The sequence below is a fragment of the Lacerta agilis genome, chromosome 9 (assembly GCF_009819535.1).
Source record: "Lacerta agilis isolate rLacAgi1 chromosome 9, rLacAgi1.pri, whole genome shotgun sequence".
Lineage (NCBI taxonomy): Eukaryota > Metazoa > Chordata > Lepidosauria > Squamata > Lacertidae > Lacerta > Lacerta agilis.
In genome coordinates, this window is record NC_046320.1 from 2,299,082 (window position 1) to 2,317,019 (window position 17,938).

The window sequence follows — 17,938 nt, forward strand, 5'->3', positions numbered from 1 at the left end:
CCTGGTATGAGCTTTCGTGTGCATGCGAAAGCTCATACCAGGAACAAACTCAGTTGGTCTCTAAGGTGCTACTAGAAAGAATTTTCGATTTTGTTTTGACTATGGCAGACCAACACGGCTACCCACCTGTTATTGATTTAAGTGTTTGCAATGCAGATAGTTCCCCCCCCCAATAGAAATGTCTTTGGGTGAGGAAATAATTTAATCATCTCCTAAGACCAAGAAACATGTTTTCTTCCGAAAGAGTTTTCTCAATTATTTGGTTGAATAGATAACTAAATAATGTAACTGTGTCCATCTTGATGATGTAGTCACAGCTGTAAACAACAGCTGAGAAAGTGACATCATAGATAGTCTTCAACTACCAATATTTATGAATCGAAAGAAACTATATATAGTTAACATTACATATGATACTGAAGGATTTTTCACACATTATGCTTGCAGACTAAATGTGAAAGTGTTAACAGACTCCACCAGTGGTCAGAAATGTAGAGATCTTATTAAAACTTCTTAAATCCTAACAAGATACAGGATTAAAATGTTATATTTTATATATGCAAAGCAGAAATATGTAGGATGGAAGTTATCCTTTTCTTACTTGAGTTGTAGTTACATCAGGTAGTTATGGATCATTTTCTTTCCTTGGCTAACTTGTTTATTCTTTACCTGACCACTCTAGGAAAGATTCAGTAGCATTGTAGGTGGGTGAGGTTCTATTTGCTAAAAGCCTTAAAAAAAATCCCAGGCCTTTGCTGTTCATTAATACCAGATTGTTGTGTCTGCCCTGGAAATGCTGCTGTATTTTAATGTATTTTTATATTGTTGTGAATTGCCCTGAGATTTTTTTTTTTAAAGAAATCATTTTTAAATGAACCATTTTCCAATGTATGTTACTATTTACTTAGTGGTGGTACTTTGGTAGCCTCAGCATCTTCATTCTAACACTGTAAGCTACTTCTCAGCATGGTTTTATAAAGGTGTTTGTCAAGGTTCAGTGTGGGTTTTCAGGCTGCCAGAGAGACACCAGTCTTGCACACTGTTTTCCTCCTCAACAAATCCAACTGCCAGAATGGAAAAATGGCAGAGCTCCAGTGCCTAATTTGCACGAGACCTGTGCTTGCTGCTGAACTGTAACAGATTGTGTTAAGGAAGGAATCGGAACCCTTTAACAAAAAACAGTTCGACATATTTTTTAAAGAAGACACGTCATGTTTCTCTTTAGTCTCTTATACAGTGAATAAACCAAGAGTTTACAAAAGTTGAAGTAAACTGTTGCTGCAAACTGTACTAAAACACTGTAAAAACCTTGATAGCAGAATGCAGCCGTGAAAAGATGTTATTTATTTTAAGTGACTTAACTTCAAACTTCAAACTACTGAAGATTCTTGAAATACCCGGATATAATGTGAAGAACATCCATTTCAAATTATGTGGGTGGGTTTACAAAAGCAGACTTTCCAACAGCATAATCTGGCAAAGTACAGCAATTGAGTATGCACAGCCTTCACATAGATAGTGCTCTTTTGGGTTGGTGTGGCTGTTAGCTTGTCACTGGCAACACATGTACCCAAAGCACTTGCGGGAGGGCACTGAGAAATCCTTACTAATTTCGCAAAAGGTTAGTATATTCAATTCAATTCAATAACCTTTATTATGCATAACAGCAAGGTTAGTATATCTGAATATAATCTTTTAAAAACTAAATGTTACAAGTTTCTAAAAACAGCTTTTATTTAAATTGATGTACCGTATTCTGTGATGAACAATAGTTTCCCACAAATAAATTTGACTACCCCCCCCAAGTTGATTGTTCCTGTGTATCTTTCACAATATGATAATTTATGTACATGTTTAGACTTTCAATCTAAGTAGAACTGGTGTGTGTGTGTGTGTGTGAAGGGGGTGGCACTGTGTGCACTGGCTCTGACTCCTTGCTGTATTCAGTGTCCTTACTATCGCACCTGCATGAGACCTAAAAGCATACGCCTCAACCTAAGTGGACTTTGTTCCTTCAATTTTTGCAAATACATGGAAAATCAGTGTGGTGAGGGTGTGTGACAAACAGGTACAGAGCAAACATATATAGGCATTTGACACAGGCCTGTGGTCACACATCAGTCAGTACAATGTGCTATTTGCCCATTCAAACTCTCAAAAATATTCCCAAGAATTTGGATTGGGATCGATAACCATTTTATAAGCTCATCAAGGGGTCAATGTACACAGAAGTTTTGGAAACCTTGGTTTGGCGAGACTTGTATTTCGGGATACAGTTTCACCTTGGCGTAGCTTTTCTGACACCGAAATCTCTGTGTTGCTCAGATTTTTTAAGTCACTGTTTGTTGCTGAATGACATGATTAGATGATCATTCTAGACCAACTAACACCTTCTGTTATCTATCTCAGGCACTCTGCTGGCAAAGATCTTACTGTGGCAACCCCTCCCCACCTTCTACTTGCTTCTTGTCATGCTAGTTCATGTTTTTACTAAACAACTGTACTTCTTACATAATGAAAGCAAATCCAAATGTTACCTAAATATAGGTTGAACACAAAACATAGGTAAGAATCCCCTTAAGATAACTGGAATTCATATTTAATTATCAAAGCTTGACAGAGATAATTTCTGACTGACTGCCCACTTTTGGCTTGTTTGTATGAATCCTGCATTTATTCATATATGAACCACCTTGTGGCTCAGTGTCCACCAAAGTGACTTCTAATACACAAGCAATTAAAATAAGCACCATATGGTTCAGAGAGAAGAGAGGTTTTCAAGAAACCAGAGGAACTGGAACTACTGCATAGGGAGATTGATTTATTCTTCTCTTGGCAATGTTACTGAAAGGTCTAGCTTGACTTGAATAACCTGCAGGGAGACAGTAGACAGGATCTGTGACTTATTTTGGGAGGGCAAGAGGCTGCCCTACTGGAAATTTCCCCAGCTGTTGTTGAAGGTTCACCTACTGAACACTGGAATGAATCTCTCTCTGGAAAAACATGCTGAGTGCTTCAGCAATCATCTACATGTTCAGTGAAATCACATGTTGATGAATCATATTGGACGGAAACATACTATGTAGCAGGAAACATATTAAAAGATAGGGCAGTGGAGATATATAATTGGCATGTGTGTGTGTGTTTTGTAAGAGCAGTGCTTTCCCCCCCCAGGGGGTACTTAAGGGTATGCAGTACCAGCACCTCTCTTTCTTTAGTTAAAAAAATGTGATTATTACTGTAACAACTTCATGGTGAGTACCGGCACTTATTTTTCTATAATAAAAGCACTGCGTAAGAGCAAATGCAGTTCCAAGCTCTGGAGCAGGTCTATGGCACCATGGGTGAGATATTAACCCTCCAATTGATTAGAGCCAGTTAATCTTAACATCTTGTAAGATCTTGACATCCCATACAGACACTGGGCAGTAAGTTTTTCCTAACGGCAACTGGCTTGCAATCCAGGCTGTGTGCATGCACACACACATGCGTGCACGCACACACACACACACACACACACAGCCTTTGACTTGGCTCCCAAGTGCCCCCCCATGCTTAGACCCTCATATGCTTTTCATAATGCAGTCTGTCCAGTTGTTCCCACAAAAAATAATAGTTGCTATGAAATACAGCAATGTCATGATTGATATTAATTTGATACAACTTACTCGTTTATCAATATCACCATGTTGAAGCTGAACAAACCGAGCACTAATAGCAGCAATGTAGCTTTGCTGATTGGAAAAAGCAACTCGCCCAGCACCTTTTGGATATTTGAGTTCAGGATCTGTATCAATTCCTGCGTAACAAACTCCACCATACAGACGGTCCATTATCATGGCTAATTCCACTACAGAAGAAGAAAAACATTACAGTAACATTAAACTAAGTTGATATACTTTAAATGGGACACATATTTATAAGCTGTAATGGATTATGGGATGGGAAAACCCATAAGCCATGGATCCTATGGTTTGCTGAACAGCAAAAACAGTGCCAAGAATTAAGAGTTAAGCTAGCAGTGGTGGGACAAAAGGGCAATTTATACAAGGCTACAATCCCTGGCACCAGGCAACAGCTGCTTGCAGTGCTGTTGTGTTAGCAAGGGGGATAACACCCACTGTGGTGCAACAGTATTGCACAAATAGCAATTTGCAGAAAAAAAGGAGACAAGTTTACCAGTGGCATTTCATGCTGCCTCCTACAGGCAGAAGTAAATGTCCTGCTAAACATTTTGTTGCTGTTATTTCTGTTCAACTGCTAGCAATAACCTGTAGTGATGAGAAGGGTTTTAGGACTACGTGGTTTTGATCCCATAAGGTATTGCTATAGTTTTTATGGTACAAACTTGTGCTTGTACCCATGTCAACTAAAGAAGATTTGGTTTCAAGACACAGACAATTATTTTACCCAGAACTACCGATTGAAAAAAGCTGAGCTGCAAAGTAGCTTTTGTTCAGGGCCTGCTCACATGGTTATAAGTGCTACATGTATTCCATCATTCACATGCAGACCTACTTCACACAATGTTATTCATGCAAAGTGAACTCATGTAGAGTGCATCTGTGCCACAAATGTGAAGGGAAGAGTGTGGAAACTGGGGATATGCACGCTTGATCCATTATATATGTAGGATCCATAGCTAAGCAACTGTATTAATCCAATCCATGCATTTACTACATTTAACCTACTGTTTCCTCTGAGTTAATCTATATTGGAGCGGGAACCTCCAGCCTGTGGGCCAAACCTGTCCTGCCAGTTTTCCACGTTTGGCTTTCTGCAAGTATCAGGACGGGGCAGGCCTTGCAAGCCTTCCCACATTCCCCTTTCAACCTTTGATGTTTGGATTTTCGCAGGTGGGCGTGGCCTATTAGTAAATTGTGATGCCAAGTGATTGACAAGGGGGCTGCCTTGTTCACCTTTCAAAGTTGGCCCACAGGGTGCAGCCAAAAAGCACCGACACAAGTATCTGTTTGTTAGCACATCCCTAGCAAGCACTTATGAGAATGCCTACTAATAGCTCTTTAACCTGACAATACAGTGGTACCCCGCTAGACGAATGCCTCGCAAGACGAAAAACTCGCTAGACGAAGGCATTCGTCTAGCGGAAGGCTGCCCCGCAAGACGAAAAAGTCTATGGGGCTGCCTCGCAAGACGAAAAATTTTCGTCTTTTTTTTTTCCGTTTTGCGGAGCGCGGCTGTCATTGCCGCTCCGCAAGACGAAAAACCCGCTAGACGAAAATTTTCGCAGAACGAATTATTTTCGTCTAGCGGGGCACCACTGTATGTGAAAGTAACTTGACGCATTTTAAGATTAACAAATTTATTATGGCATAAGCTTTTGTGGACCACAAAGCACCACATCTAATACATGAAGCATAATTCTAAAATGGCAAATTTAGAGTGACCAATTAACAAGGCAGTGTAAGTGACAGTACGTGCATCCTGGTATTGGTAATCTAACTCTCATCTGTAGCTTTTTTTTAAAGTATAATCTTGATTCAAACTATAGGTGACAGAACTGATTTGTCTAATAAATTTAATACATCTGATTCTCTCAATGGAGTTTCCCTTTCAATTTTCTTTGTTCAAAAATGGTTATCTTGAGGTCAGTTACAGAGTTTCCTGGTAGACTGAACTGTTCACCTACTCATTTCTGGATATTACAAAAATGACAGATTTGCATTCACTTATTCTTTTGCACGGAGATAGATCTGTTTGTTCTACGCAGAGTGCAGAAGAACATTGCTGGCAGGTGATGGCCTATGTCACTTCTAACGATGAGAAGGTATATGAACTCTTGATGCTGTGGCTTATGTCCTGTAATAGTGTCACCAGGACAGATAAGGGGAGAACATTGGGACATCAGTTTATTGCACCGTCTGGTCTTCCTGTTTGTGTCTTTGTTATGTGTCCTGTTGTTGGCTGAAATCAAAGTACTGTACCACAATTAAGCTAGCTTGTGAACAAGGGTGGTATGTGTGTTTATAATAATGCAATGATAGTGCAATGTTAAAATTTGCTGCAGTGCTTTAATAGTTCTATACTTACCAGCTCGTAATGGCCTGGGGACACCACCAACAAAAATTGTTTTTCGGGGATCAAGAGGCTGAGAACCATCCATCACAAAGTCACTGTCACTTAAGTTCCAGGGACGGATCTGGACCTATTAAAACAACAAAGAATAGATCTGCATATTAAGTTTTCACTAGATGTAGTTTATTAATGCTTGGGACATAGGTCATTCACATGCAATATAAATAGGTTCAGTACAAAACCCAACAGTATAAAATACAGTGGTACCTCGGGTTAAGAACTTAATTCATTCTGGAGTCTGTTCTTAACCTGAAACTGTTCTTAACCTGAGGTACCACTTTAGCTAATGGGGCCTCCTGCTGCCGCCATGCCGCCGCCACGCGATTTCTGTTCTCATCCTGAAGTAAAGTTCTTAACCCGAAGTACTATTTCTGGGTTAGCAGAGTCTGTAACCTGAAGCGTCTGTAACCCGAGGTACCATTGTACTGTATAAAACCACTATGCTACCTAGAATCATACATAAAACCCTTCACAATACTACATAAATCACAGTAACATATGTAGAACTTACATATTGAAAGGGTAAAATTCAATACAGATTAAAAACATTAATTATTAAAAGATATTAAGGTTAAACAAGAGCATCTCCAAAGCAGTCAACTGCAATCTCCTTAATAACTCTTGCTTGGATTTTCATTGCTGCTAGGGCAAAAAGAGAGACCTTGTGGGTTACCCTACAACTGGTGTCTGACAGGAGGTATTTTCTGGAATGGTATGGAATATAGATAAGGCAGAATAAATCCCAGAAATCTGGGGCCCTGCAAATACACAAGAGGAGTGCCAAGGAGGTATGAGAGTATCTGCCGTCAATCAAAGCTGTGGGAATCATTCAGAAATGAAGGGCTTTAAATGCTTGTATAAGCTTTGAAAGGGACGCAGGTGGCGCTGTGGTCTAAACCACTGAGCCTAGGGCTTGCCGTTTGGAAGGTCGGCGGTTCGAATCCCTGCAACGGGGTGAGCTCCTTTTGCTCAGTCCCAGCTCCTGCCAACCTAGCAGTTCGAAAGCATGTCAAAGTGTAGTAGATAAATAGGTACCGCTCCGGCGAGAAGGTAAACGGTGTTTCCGTGAGCTGCTCTGGTTTCGCCAGAAGCGGCTTTGTCATGCGCTGGCCACATGACCCGGAAAAACTGTCTGCAGACAAATGTCGGCACCCTTGGCCAGTAAAGCGAGATGAGCGCCGCAACCCCAGAGTCGTTCGTAACTGGACTTAACTGTCAGGGGTCCTTTACCTTTTTAAGCTTTGAAAACATACTAAGTTTAACCAAGGGGTATGCACTGGCTATAAGATTTGGATTGAGCCCTGATTTGGTGCTGTAAAAATTGGTTTAATTTGGCTTGAACTGGGTTCAAATCAGACCCCTGGTTTAGAAAACCTGAGCCTTTGTCTCTCCTCAGTGACTTCTTCTATTTTGGACAGAACTGAATAAAATTTACAGATATTTATTTATTGTTATTTACATTTATGTCCTACTCTTTCTCCAAGGAGAACAATATTCAAACCGCTATACATCATACTGGTTCATAGTGGTCCCACCTCAGTAAACAAAACCTGACAAACTACAGACCAACAGGTACAGGGTGCTTTTAAAGTATGAATTTTAAAAATAACCCTCTATAATTTTTTATTTCTTTTTTGCCATATTAGATGAAATTTGCAGGCATGGTAGCTCATTCTGAGGAGATGAATACTGCTAAATTTCAGAAGGATTGGTGCAAGATACTTAGAGCTACTGAACCTTTATATTTGTTTGAAAGGAGAGAAATAAAAAGGGATTTCCTTCTGGTTTTATTGGCAATAGTTAGATGAAAAGCATGTACATCACCAAAGTGCCCCTAGTAGTAACCTGCAAAATCTTAGAAGGGTAAGTGTAGGCAAGTAAGGAATGGTGTTGAATGAAAAAAAATATGTAAACAGTTCCAGTCTTTTTTTGTGTCCTGCTCACTGGTATTAAAGTCAGGAACTAGATGCAAATCTGATTTAATATGCTGCATGTTTAACATGCAGGGGGCATGTGGCAGGGGCAGAACCAGAAAGACTTGAACATGCAGCATTTTGCATGCAAGCACCTCTAGCAGAATTACCAAAGAGCACAGAACAGACAATAACAGGGTTGATGTATTACTTCACTGTGATTGGAGAGCCCTGATAAGATCCACTTGTTTAGTTGCCGTCTTTCAATATTCAAGGTACTGCACTTTTAATATCAACTGAATATATCCAGATGTTTGGGTCCATCAAAACAGTTATGAAAATTCTAGTAGAACCACTGCAGGGATCTGAGGAGGATTAATCTTCTTCCCTGCAGCAGTGATCCAGCTAACCCTCCACCACTGCTATTGTTGAAGGGGGAAAAAGAGACACATTAAATGCATTTAACATCATGGCCCTAAGTAACAACTTGCTTCTAGCTATTTTCATCACCATCCTCTTGGAAGCAGCCTTCATACAATGACAGTTATGACCCAAAGGCCAGGTTAGGTTCACTTACTGGCTTGTCCTTGATAGTAGGGCTGGAAACACACAGATAAAGCTTTCCATCTTCTTCAATGCAGGCATCGATCAGTGCTTGAACAGAGGTCTCCTCTTGGAAAAGAAGGAATGCATAACCTGAACAGCACAGAGGGGAAAAGGCTTGAGTATCGTTAAGCTATTCTTAAGTACAGTATGACCAAAAACCAATGTACTCCATATGCATGTTTCCATATGCACACAGGAGTTTCCCTTGCACTGCTATCCAACACTGCAGTTTCAGGTGGGTGTTCGGGAGAATGGGAACATGCAAAGTTTTGATACCAGCATTGAAGCTACCTGAGGAGATCCCAGGCCATGCTTTAAAACTTCTGGGTAGTGAACAACTGAAGAGAGTAGGCTCTCAAGCAACACATACTCTGCCTTTTCTGAGTTTTCTTTCTGGGGTGGGTAGATTGCCCCACCTCAGAACCACAGAGAGGGAATTCACAAGGTAATCTCACATTTTTACTTTCTCTGTTTACACATGGGCTGTAGAAAAGTAGTACATACTATAATAGGGCAGATACCAACAACACTGAAGCTACCTTCTATAATGCTTATTTCAAAGGCTGTGTTGACTCATTCATCCTCTTCCATCTAATAATATTCAGTAAATGGATGAAAGACTTCAATGGGACTCCCTGGTAAACTGACTCTGCAGAGAACTATATGCTGCAGAAGTGGCTGGATGTCACCCTGAGTGGACTATGGCCCCTTTGGGAATAGCTATTTCCAGGGCCTGATACAGTCATACCTTGGTTGTTGAATGCCTTGGTACTTGGACATTTTGGATCCCAAATGCCGCAAACCTGGAAGTGAGTGTTCCGAATGTTTTTGGGAAGCTGATTGTCCAACAGGGGTTACACAGCTTCGGATTGAGTGCAGGAAGCTCCTGCAGCCAATCAGAAGCTGCACCTTGGTTTTCAAACTGTTCTGGGAGTCGAACGGAATCCCGGAACAGATTAAGCTCAACATCCAAGGTACCACTGTATGTTTTAAGAATATAGTCCATAGCTACTGAGCAGCTGTAGAGATGGATACCTGAGCTCTCCATCAGGAAGGTTTGAATTAGACAAACAGAACTTGAAAGCTTGCACACTATTTTGTGACATTTTAGTTTACCTAACAAAGGTCCTAATGTTGGTTTTGGATTTTTTCTTATGAGTGAATATACTTACTTTTACCTTTTGGGTGCACTACAAATAAGTTTGGTTTTGTTTGAGTAGGAGCATGGCTTCTGTTGAATTGTCATGTGGTATATTAAAATTAGAGAAATTAATTTAATTCTGGTAAGGAATGAAGTATACCTTGCTCCTGCTCCCATAGCAGCATGCAGTGTTACCTCTCATACAGAGAATTATATGCAGGCCTTGAGGGCTAGTTCACAAATTGGAAACAGTGTCTGTATGTAAATTTGTGGAGAAACTATACGATAAACTGGGCTACATATTGAGACTAACTGCAGTCATCATCAGCCACTTTCCCAAGTGTGTTGACACTTTTCTCTAGCTACTATAAATATAGTTATGGATGCTGCACTTTGTTATGTGTACTCAGGGCCGTCTCGTCATAGATGCTGGGTGGCGCGGTGTGCCAGGGTGCCGGCCCCCCCCGCGAGCCTGCCGCATACAGGGCGCCCCCTCCCCAATCCGCCCCCGCCCCCACGGGCGGACGGGCGGACGGGCGGACGCGCGCCGGCGGGCGAACTGCAAGCCAGCCGCCCTCCGGAGCCCCAGCTGGAGCGCTGGGAAGGGCGCGTAAAGCCCCGCGCCGCTCCAGTGCCACGCCCCTCAACCCCCGCTCGCCCACCCCCCCTCCCGAGGGGCGGCCAGCATGGGAGGGAGGTGGGCAGAGAGGCGGCACGCCGGGGGCGCCATGGGATTGTCGCGCCATGGCGGCTGATCCCTTTAAGACGGCCCTGTGTGTACTGCCCAAGTCACCACACAATCATATAAAGATAAAGAATAGAGGGAAGCATGGCTCACATGTGTGAACGAGCTTCAAGTCTCTTCAAAAACTGCCTTATATGGTGAAGAACTCAGAAAAGCAATACCTTTAGGTGGAAAGTAGGATTTACTTTCTGCTTTGTGAGGCCAGTCAACGACCAGAGGTCCAAATCGTCTGAAGCTAGCAGTAATTTCATCTAAAATAATTGATGCAAATAATTGAGTAAATGTATTGGCCTGCATTTCCTTTCTTTACATTTTCCACAGCTACTTGTGAACCATTTACTTAAGTCTAATGTAATGTAATTTTAAATGGCTCACATTGAAAGTAGTTCTGTGTGAACTCTCTTCCAGCTTGACATGGAATTATTTGGGTTTCATAAACATTCCTGTTGAACAATCTTTGAACACTTTGAAATGATTGCTTGCAAATCCCCAGATGGTTTTCCACACACACAAACTCACTGACCTTTCACAAGTAAAACATCTACATGCCTTTGTAAAAGAGAGAAGGATAACTGAAGGCAGAGAAGGCTCACAGTAGACCACGCTGGCATGAGCTTGAGACAATGCTCCTGAGCGCAGGAATACTGTATGAAGTTTGAGACAGTTATGCTTCCCCCCGGAAAGCCCACTTCTGCTTACCATTAAATTGGAACAAATGTGAATTCGTTTTTCTGTGGATCGATGCATGTTCCGATTCATTGGCAAAGAGTGGGAAAGCAGTGGGACAAACGAAAAACCACTCAGTCCCATGCCTACAAAACATGGGACATTGGGACAAGCAGAAAACTTATTGTGCTTTCTAGGAATGGGAGGATAAGCGGAAGTGAAAAGGAGCCCATAGTCCAGCAGGCTAGTTGCAGCCTTTGCAAAGGAAGAGGATTTGAGGGGGTTGATTGTAAAGGTTAAAGAAGGAATTGGCAGGGAGGATAGACCCCATTTTAAGGGGGGTCTGGGACCAACTTGAAACGAGGTGCCCGTTTTCAAAGCTTTTTTGGCCTCACTTATTTAAAAGATGAAAACTTTTTGTACCAATTGCATTCCTGCTCCTGGAAGGGGCAAGCTTGCCCTGCTACCTTCTAGAGGCAAGAGACTCAGGGTGGTTTATTCCTTTGGGAGAGTGGACCATGTGCTATAAAGTTTACTTTGAAGTAAATCTTATTGTTTCAGTAAAGCTTACTTCCAGGTAAGTGCATATAGGATCACAGTATCAATTCCACATCTATTTGGTTTTTCCAAGGACCCCCCTCCCAATCGAGCAACTCACCTTCATCAATATCTGGAGGAAGACCACCAACAAACACCTTCCGAGAGAAACGTTCTATCCGTTCTCCATTCTGATGAGCAGAATAGCATGTAGGTGAATTCAACACACCTACTTGGTCACTATGACCATCATCCAGTAAGCCATCATCTATTGGAAAGAGGGAAGAACGACCTGGGGGGGGGGGAGAGAGAACAGAATTAAATGTTATTTATGGATTCTTTATTCAAACTTCTAATGGTCAGACTAGATGTCATTGAAAGCCTCATGCTGGAGATCAGTAGCTTTGGGACCATGATACGGGAGAAAAAAGTTAAAAATACACCTGCTACATGGCATAGTCCCAATTCTGACAAGCACACCTCCCCGTGTTTAAAAATAGGTAAGGGTTTTTTGCATGGGGGTTACATTCTGCCTTGCCCCCTTTTCTGGCCACTTCCAGGTTGTGGAATGAACACATGCGCAGTCGCAGACTTATTGGATAAGTGTAAAATGGTCATTGCCTGTATGTGAAATATGTATTCACAAATTTTATGTATCATGCGGTTGGACTCTTAGTAGCTTTGGGCATGCTACTATCTCTCACAATCAGCATTCTCACCTACAAGCTGAAGACAATAATAGACATCCCTATAAAGCTGCCATAAGCATTACTAAGATCACATAAGTGAAGTGTTTTAAACACTCTAATGCACTATACAAATGCCAATTCTGCAATGCGAAAGAAAGAAAGAAAGCAATGTTAAAGGAATTATGTTTTCAAACAGCAAAACAACAACAACAATTTTTGCCAATTTAAAAATATTTAAGGAGAGCAAATTTCAAAAGTAAAGCAAAGGATTAATGTGTTGCTTTAATAAAACTATATTGTTTTGAATAAATACAATTAGAACTATTACAATATCGGTGCATCAGAGTTCAGGCTGTGATCCATTGTGGGATTACCCTTTTAACCAATGTGGAACTCACATGCTCAAACAAATACAGAATCCATTTACAAAAGCCACGCTTACAATATAGAATTCATAGCTGTCCTGTCTTTCCCTGGTTTGTTCTCCATTAATCCCTTTGCAATACTATCCAGGCCTAGTTGCTGTTACACTGAAGCAAAACATTAACTGGGATAAAAAGGATAGTTTAAGAGATTTCTTTTAGTGGGCATTGCTCTCCAATTACAATAGAACAGATTTGGGTAGTAAGAGCTTGGCTGGGTACATAAAGGTCAGCTGGCTCAATTCTGTTGTTTGTAGGGCCCTAACTAGCTTTGAATTTGCAATAATATTTTACCAGGGTACCATCTACCTTTTATAAAATATTACTTGATATCGAGATGGGACCTTTAGTAGGATTACATGCACCCCACACCCACTTAGGTGCATTCCACTCAAGTGCAAACACATTTATGCATGCCATTGCTATATAAATGATTCTGGGATTTCTGCAGAAGCAAAATGTTATTTATAAGTTGTTTAATAAAATGATTATTTTTTAAAGTAAGAAATTAATAAGTATTTGGTGCTTCAGACTGAAGAGAATTAATTTTGATATGAAAACACCCTAAAAACTATCAAGTAAACAGTCCAACATGTTCCATTTGCCAGCAATTGTCAAACTGCACATAAAACCAGAGGGAGGTCATAGATATTGCTAAATCTCCTATGTTCCAATGAAACTGGGCATAGATGCCTAACTGACTGGTTCAGAGGAAACTACGGAAGATAATGGTATTTCAGAGTACATTTTTCTCAGTTTATTGGGGAAGGTTTTGTGACTGAAACGAATTTTAATTCAGCTAATGGTGTGAAAGCACCTGACTGGCACTGAGGCTCAGCAACCAGACAGGAGTTTGCTTGGAAACAAAAACACAAAACAGCAACCAAATGAAAGAGACAAAGCTCACTAGGTGCTGAAGAAAATGTTATTCATTGGGTGGTGTCCAACAAACTCATTCCATCTGCGCAAGGATGTCGGATACCACACAATATTTACAAAAGCATTCCTATGCTCCGTTATTATGGCTAACACATTCTGAATATGACATCTCGTCACCAGAGGCAGTAGATACTTCTTGCCTCCTGAATGAGAAGTTTCTTTGTCTTTTCAGAGAGCACTCCCAAAATACAAAGGAACGTCTCATTCAGAAGAAAAGTACTGCCTCTGATGAGAAGATGTCATACTCAAAATGTGTTTGCCATAACAGAACTTAGGAATGCTTTTCTAAATAAAGTACTCATTTTTTTAGTACCTGCCAAGGTATGCCTTTTCGTTTTGTTTGGTATTGTTGCCCTTCTTTTTTCCAACAGATTGCCTATGAACTCATTATGCTTGGAATGCCTCCTTTAAGGAAATAAACAGACACAAGGTGGTGGTTGTTTTCAAAAAAGAGGGAAGGGGAAATACTGCATGTAAATGAAATTTATCCAGACTCGTTTCTGAGTATTTAAATAGCAAAGTGGCTCACTGTGACTTATTTGCGAAAGCATTTCACAGAGTGAAACAATCAGATGCACTTTAATATGGGTTCCACATTGTTTTCAGTGCAGAAAGAGCTGCTTCCAGAGAGTGTTAGTTACTTCTGCTTGGACAGGTTTCCATTAGTGAGGCGAAGGATGCTGACAGGGTGCTTGGAGGGGTGTGCACTCAGCCTTTGTACATCTTGGCTGGACAGGGTAAAGAGGGTGATTGGCTGGGTCCCGGAGACAATGAATGCTTCACTGAGAAATGGACCAACTTTTGGTTGCCTTGATGGCAACAGTTATGATGCACTCCTGTAGAAGCTGCTTTTGGGCCCTGGTGATTTTGGTAGCAATTGACTGTTAACTGATAACTTTTTCCCCAGGGAGCCTCTCCAGCAGTTAGTAACAATTTAACTCCAGAAATCCTAGATGAAGTTGATTACCTAAACCAATTTCAGTATGACTTTCAACCTTGTATGGAACACTTGGGCCACCCTTATGAAAGATCTACACAGGAGAAGAGACAGAAGGAGCCTATCCCTGTCTATTTTTTTTTTAATTCAAGTAAAGGTGGCGGTGGTGGTAGACAGTTGACCTGCCCTATGATGCTTATGTTAAGAGTTTCCCAGGCTATTTAACATAAAACCACCAAATGAGGTCATTTGGAGATTTGGAATAAAGCATAGTAAGTATTATACAGACGACACCTACATTTCTCCTTCAAATCCAATCCAGGTGGGGTTGTGAATATTCGGAACAGGTATTTGGAGTTAGTAATGGTCTAATAAACCAAGACTCAAACTAGATAAAACTAAGATATAACAAAAGTAATGATTGTTGGTGTGAATTGACCAGAAAATAAGAGGGGTAGTCTGCCTTGGATAGGGTTCTATTCCCATTAAATAACCCAGTCCACAATTTGTGTGGTGCTTTAAAATCAGGCCTTGCAGATTATATGTAGATGTTTTAGATGGGATGAAGTATTTTGGCTGCTAGGATATGCCAGTTACAATCTTTATTAAAGACATGTGCCTAGCTAGGGTCACTCATGCCTTGGCAACATCTAAGCTGGATTACTGTAATTAACTTTACATGTGACTACAACTATTATTTGGGGGCCACAAATAATTCAGAATGCAGTAGCTAGGTTGTTTGCTACTCATTTAGAAATGAGTATACTTCACCTATAACTGAATACCTTTCATAGCTACCAGTTCATGTCCAGGGAAAATTGGTTTTGACCTATAAAGTACCATAAGGCCATGGACCATGGTATCTAAAAGACCACCCTTATGGCTACTAAACTATCTGCTGAAGACCTGGTTCTTCATTTCCCCACCATAGGAGTGAGCTGAGCAACTTCTTGGTACTTTCTTGTTGTTTTGAAGACCACACTCCCTGATACCTATTCACCAAACTTGATGGTTAGGCACCAGGAAAAAATAGTTACTTAATTTGCTGCTGGAGATGTCTCGTTTGTCATTATTTTACTGTTATTTATACTGTATCTATTATTTTCATATGAAATTGTGAGCAACCTGGAAGGCTGAAAGTCAGACCAAAAATATTTTAAAACAAACAAAAGACTTAGGATGCAATTTCATGATCATGGAGTCATGTTATCATGAGGCTCCTTGCAAGACCATGGAGGCCACCACCCTAAAAGAGGTAGTGGAATGATGCACTTTTGCCCTAGAGGAAAGAAATATTTGAAAAAGGAACCGAATAATTATAACCAAACCGAAAGAATCTGAATAAAACTATGGTGAACTGATATAAATGCCAACTCCACAGAGCAGGAGAAAAGAACATTTAACAAGCTGTTGGCCTCTTAACCCAAAAAGCTCATGTTGTCATAGCAACAACACTCACATAAGTGAGAAAACACCACAAAGTGAAGTGCAAAGGGCAGAATGAGTCAAAAGTTCTCTCTTTTGCATACATAACAGCTTTCATCAATACATATTAACAAAGAAACATCCTCCATTGTAAACAGGGTGATATCCAATGCTGTCTGTGCACAAGCAGGACAGACTTCCATTTACATAGTGAGGGTTCCTCCTCCTGTACTCCTTTCTGCAGCCCTCACCCCCACCAATGTGTCCCTAAAATCTGCTCCAGAGGGTTGGGGGAACCTTCAGAGTAATATTTTAAGGGAACACAGGAGGGAGAAGACAAAGTGTAAGTTTGCTTCCGTGATGTTGGATATTACCGAGACAGCGCTCTCTCTCTCTCTCTCTCTCTCTCTCTCTCTCTCTCTCTCTCTGTGTGTGTGTGTGTGTGTGTGTGTAAGCATACATGTTCATCAGCCAATATGCACATAGCTTCCCAAATGATAGCGGTTGGCACCCATTCACTCACCTCTAAGTATTTGGAACAAATTAGCCAGCTACAAAATGGCACCCTGGTAAGGAAGTGGATGACCTATAAGGATTATTGGTACCTTTGTGTATTTCACCTTTAGCAGTGATTTGCAAAGTGTGGGCCAAGCAATTGATATCAGAAATAATATAGTACAGTGGTGCCTCGCTAGACAAAAATAATTCGTTCTGCGAGTATCTTCATCTAGCGATTTTTTCGTCTAGCGAAGCACCAATGCAATAGCGGTTTTCGCACGACGGAAAATTTTTTTTCTCGTCTTGCGAGGCAGCCCCATAGACAAATTCGTCTTGTGGGGCAGCCTTCCGCTAGACGAATGCCTTTGTCTAGAGAGTTTTTCGTCTAGCGAGGCATTCGTCTAGCGGGGTACCACTGTAGAGGTAACATACCTTTGCCACATCTATCCATGCACTAGTGACTTCCAGGTTAGGCTACTATGATACTCTATATAAGGGGTTGCCTTTGAAGACCAAAAACTTCAACTGGTACAAAATGTGGCTGTCTTGACTACTCATTGGTCCCAAGTGGATGGAACAATTTCACCAAAATTGTGCCAGTTGCACTGGTTACGTCACCACTGGTGATGACCTTTAAAGCCCTAAAGTTACTTTAAGGGCTACCTTGCACTTGATCTGCCTATCCGTTCATTAAGATCTACTTCAGAGGCCCTTTTCAGACACCTACCTATAAAAAAAATAGGCACATGGAAACAGGCCTTTTCAGCAGCTAATTATGGAACTCGATTCAAAGCAAGATAAGGCAGGCTCCATCCCTCGCTACTTTTAAATGAGCCTTGAAGACTCGTTTTTTGTGATCTTTGAGGGCTAATCTAGGATTTGCAAATTGGATGCTGATTTTGCTGACTGAGCTAGATTATTTTTAATTTATTATATGGTTTGTATATTTTTGGATGTAACTGTGTATTTTTAAATGATTTTACTGTTTGATTCTACGGGTGTATTTATGCACAGTTGTAAACCAGATTGGGAGGCAGTGGTACCTAAAAAGTGGGCTAAAAGCCTATGAAATATATAAAGAACATAAATCTGAAGGTCCTTTCAGCATCTAACAGGGACTAATCTAATTAAGTCTGTACACCTCCTTCTGTAAACCATCTTGGGGCAGTTAAAATATGAAGGTATCATGCCTTTAACATCACACAAACCTTTTCTCTTTTCCCTCCCACATTATATCGTTAGACTTTAGCCTGATGGAGATGTTTGAGAAGTCAACCACATTCTCAGTATTTTATGATGGTTCACTTGGTCCTAATAACTGTAT

The 17,938-nt window shown here is 40.9% G+C and overlaps 1 protein-coding gene across 1 annotated transcript in view; it reads right to left on the reverse strand.

Annotated features, from left to right (window-relative positions):
* Positions 1–17,938, reverse strand: part of CPEB2 (cytoplasmic polyadenylation element binding protein 2) — a 69,758-nt gene that overhangs the window by 3,653 nt on the left and 48,167 nt on the right. The window contains 5 exon segments of the mRNA XM_033161068.1: positions 3,669–3,850; positions 6,052–6,166; positions 8,587–8,705; positions 10,663–10,752; positions 11,826–11,996. Coding sequence (XP_033016959.1) covers positions 3,669–3,850; positions 6,052–6,166; positions 8,587–8,705; positions 10,663–10,752; positions 11,826–11,996 — 677 coding nt within the window.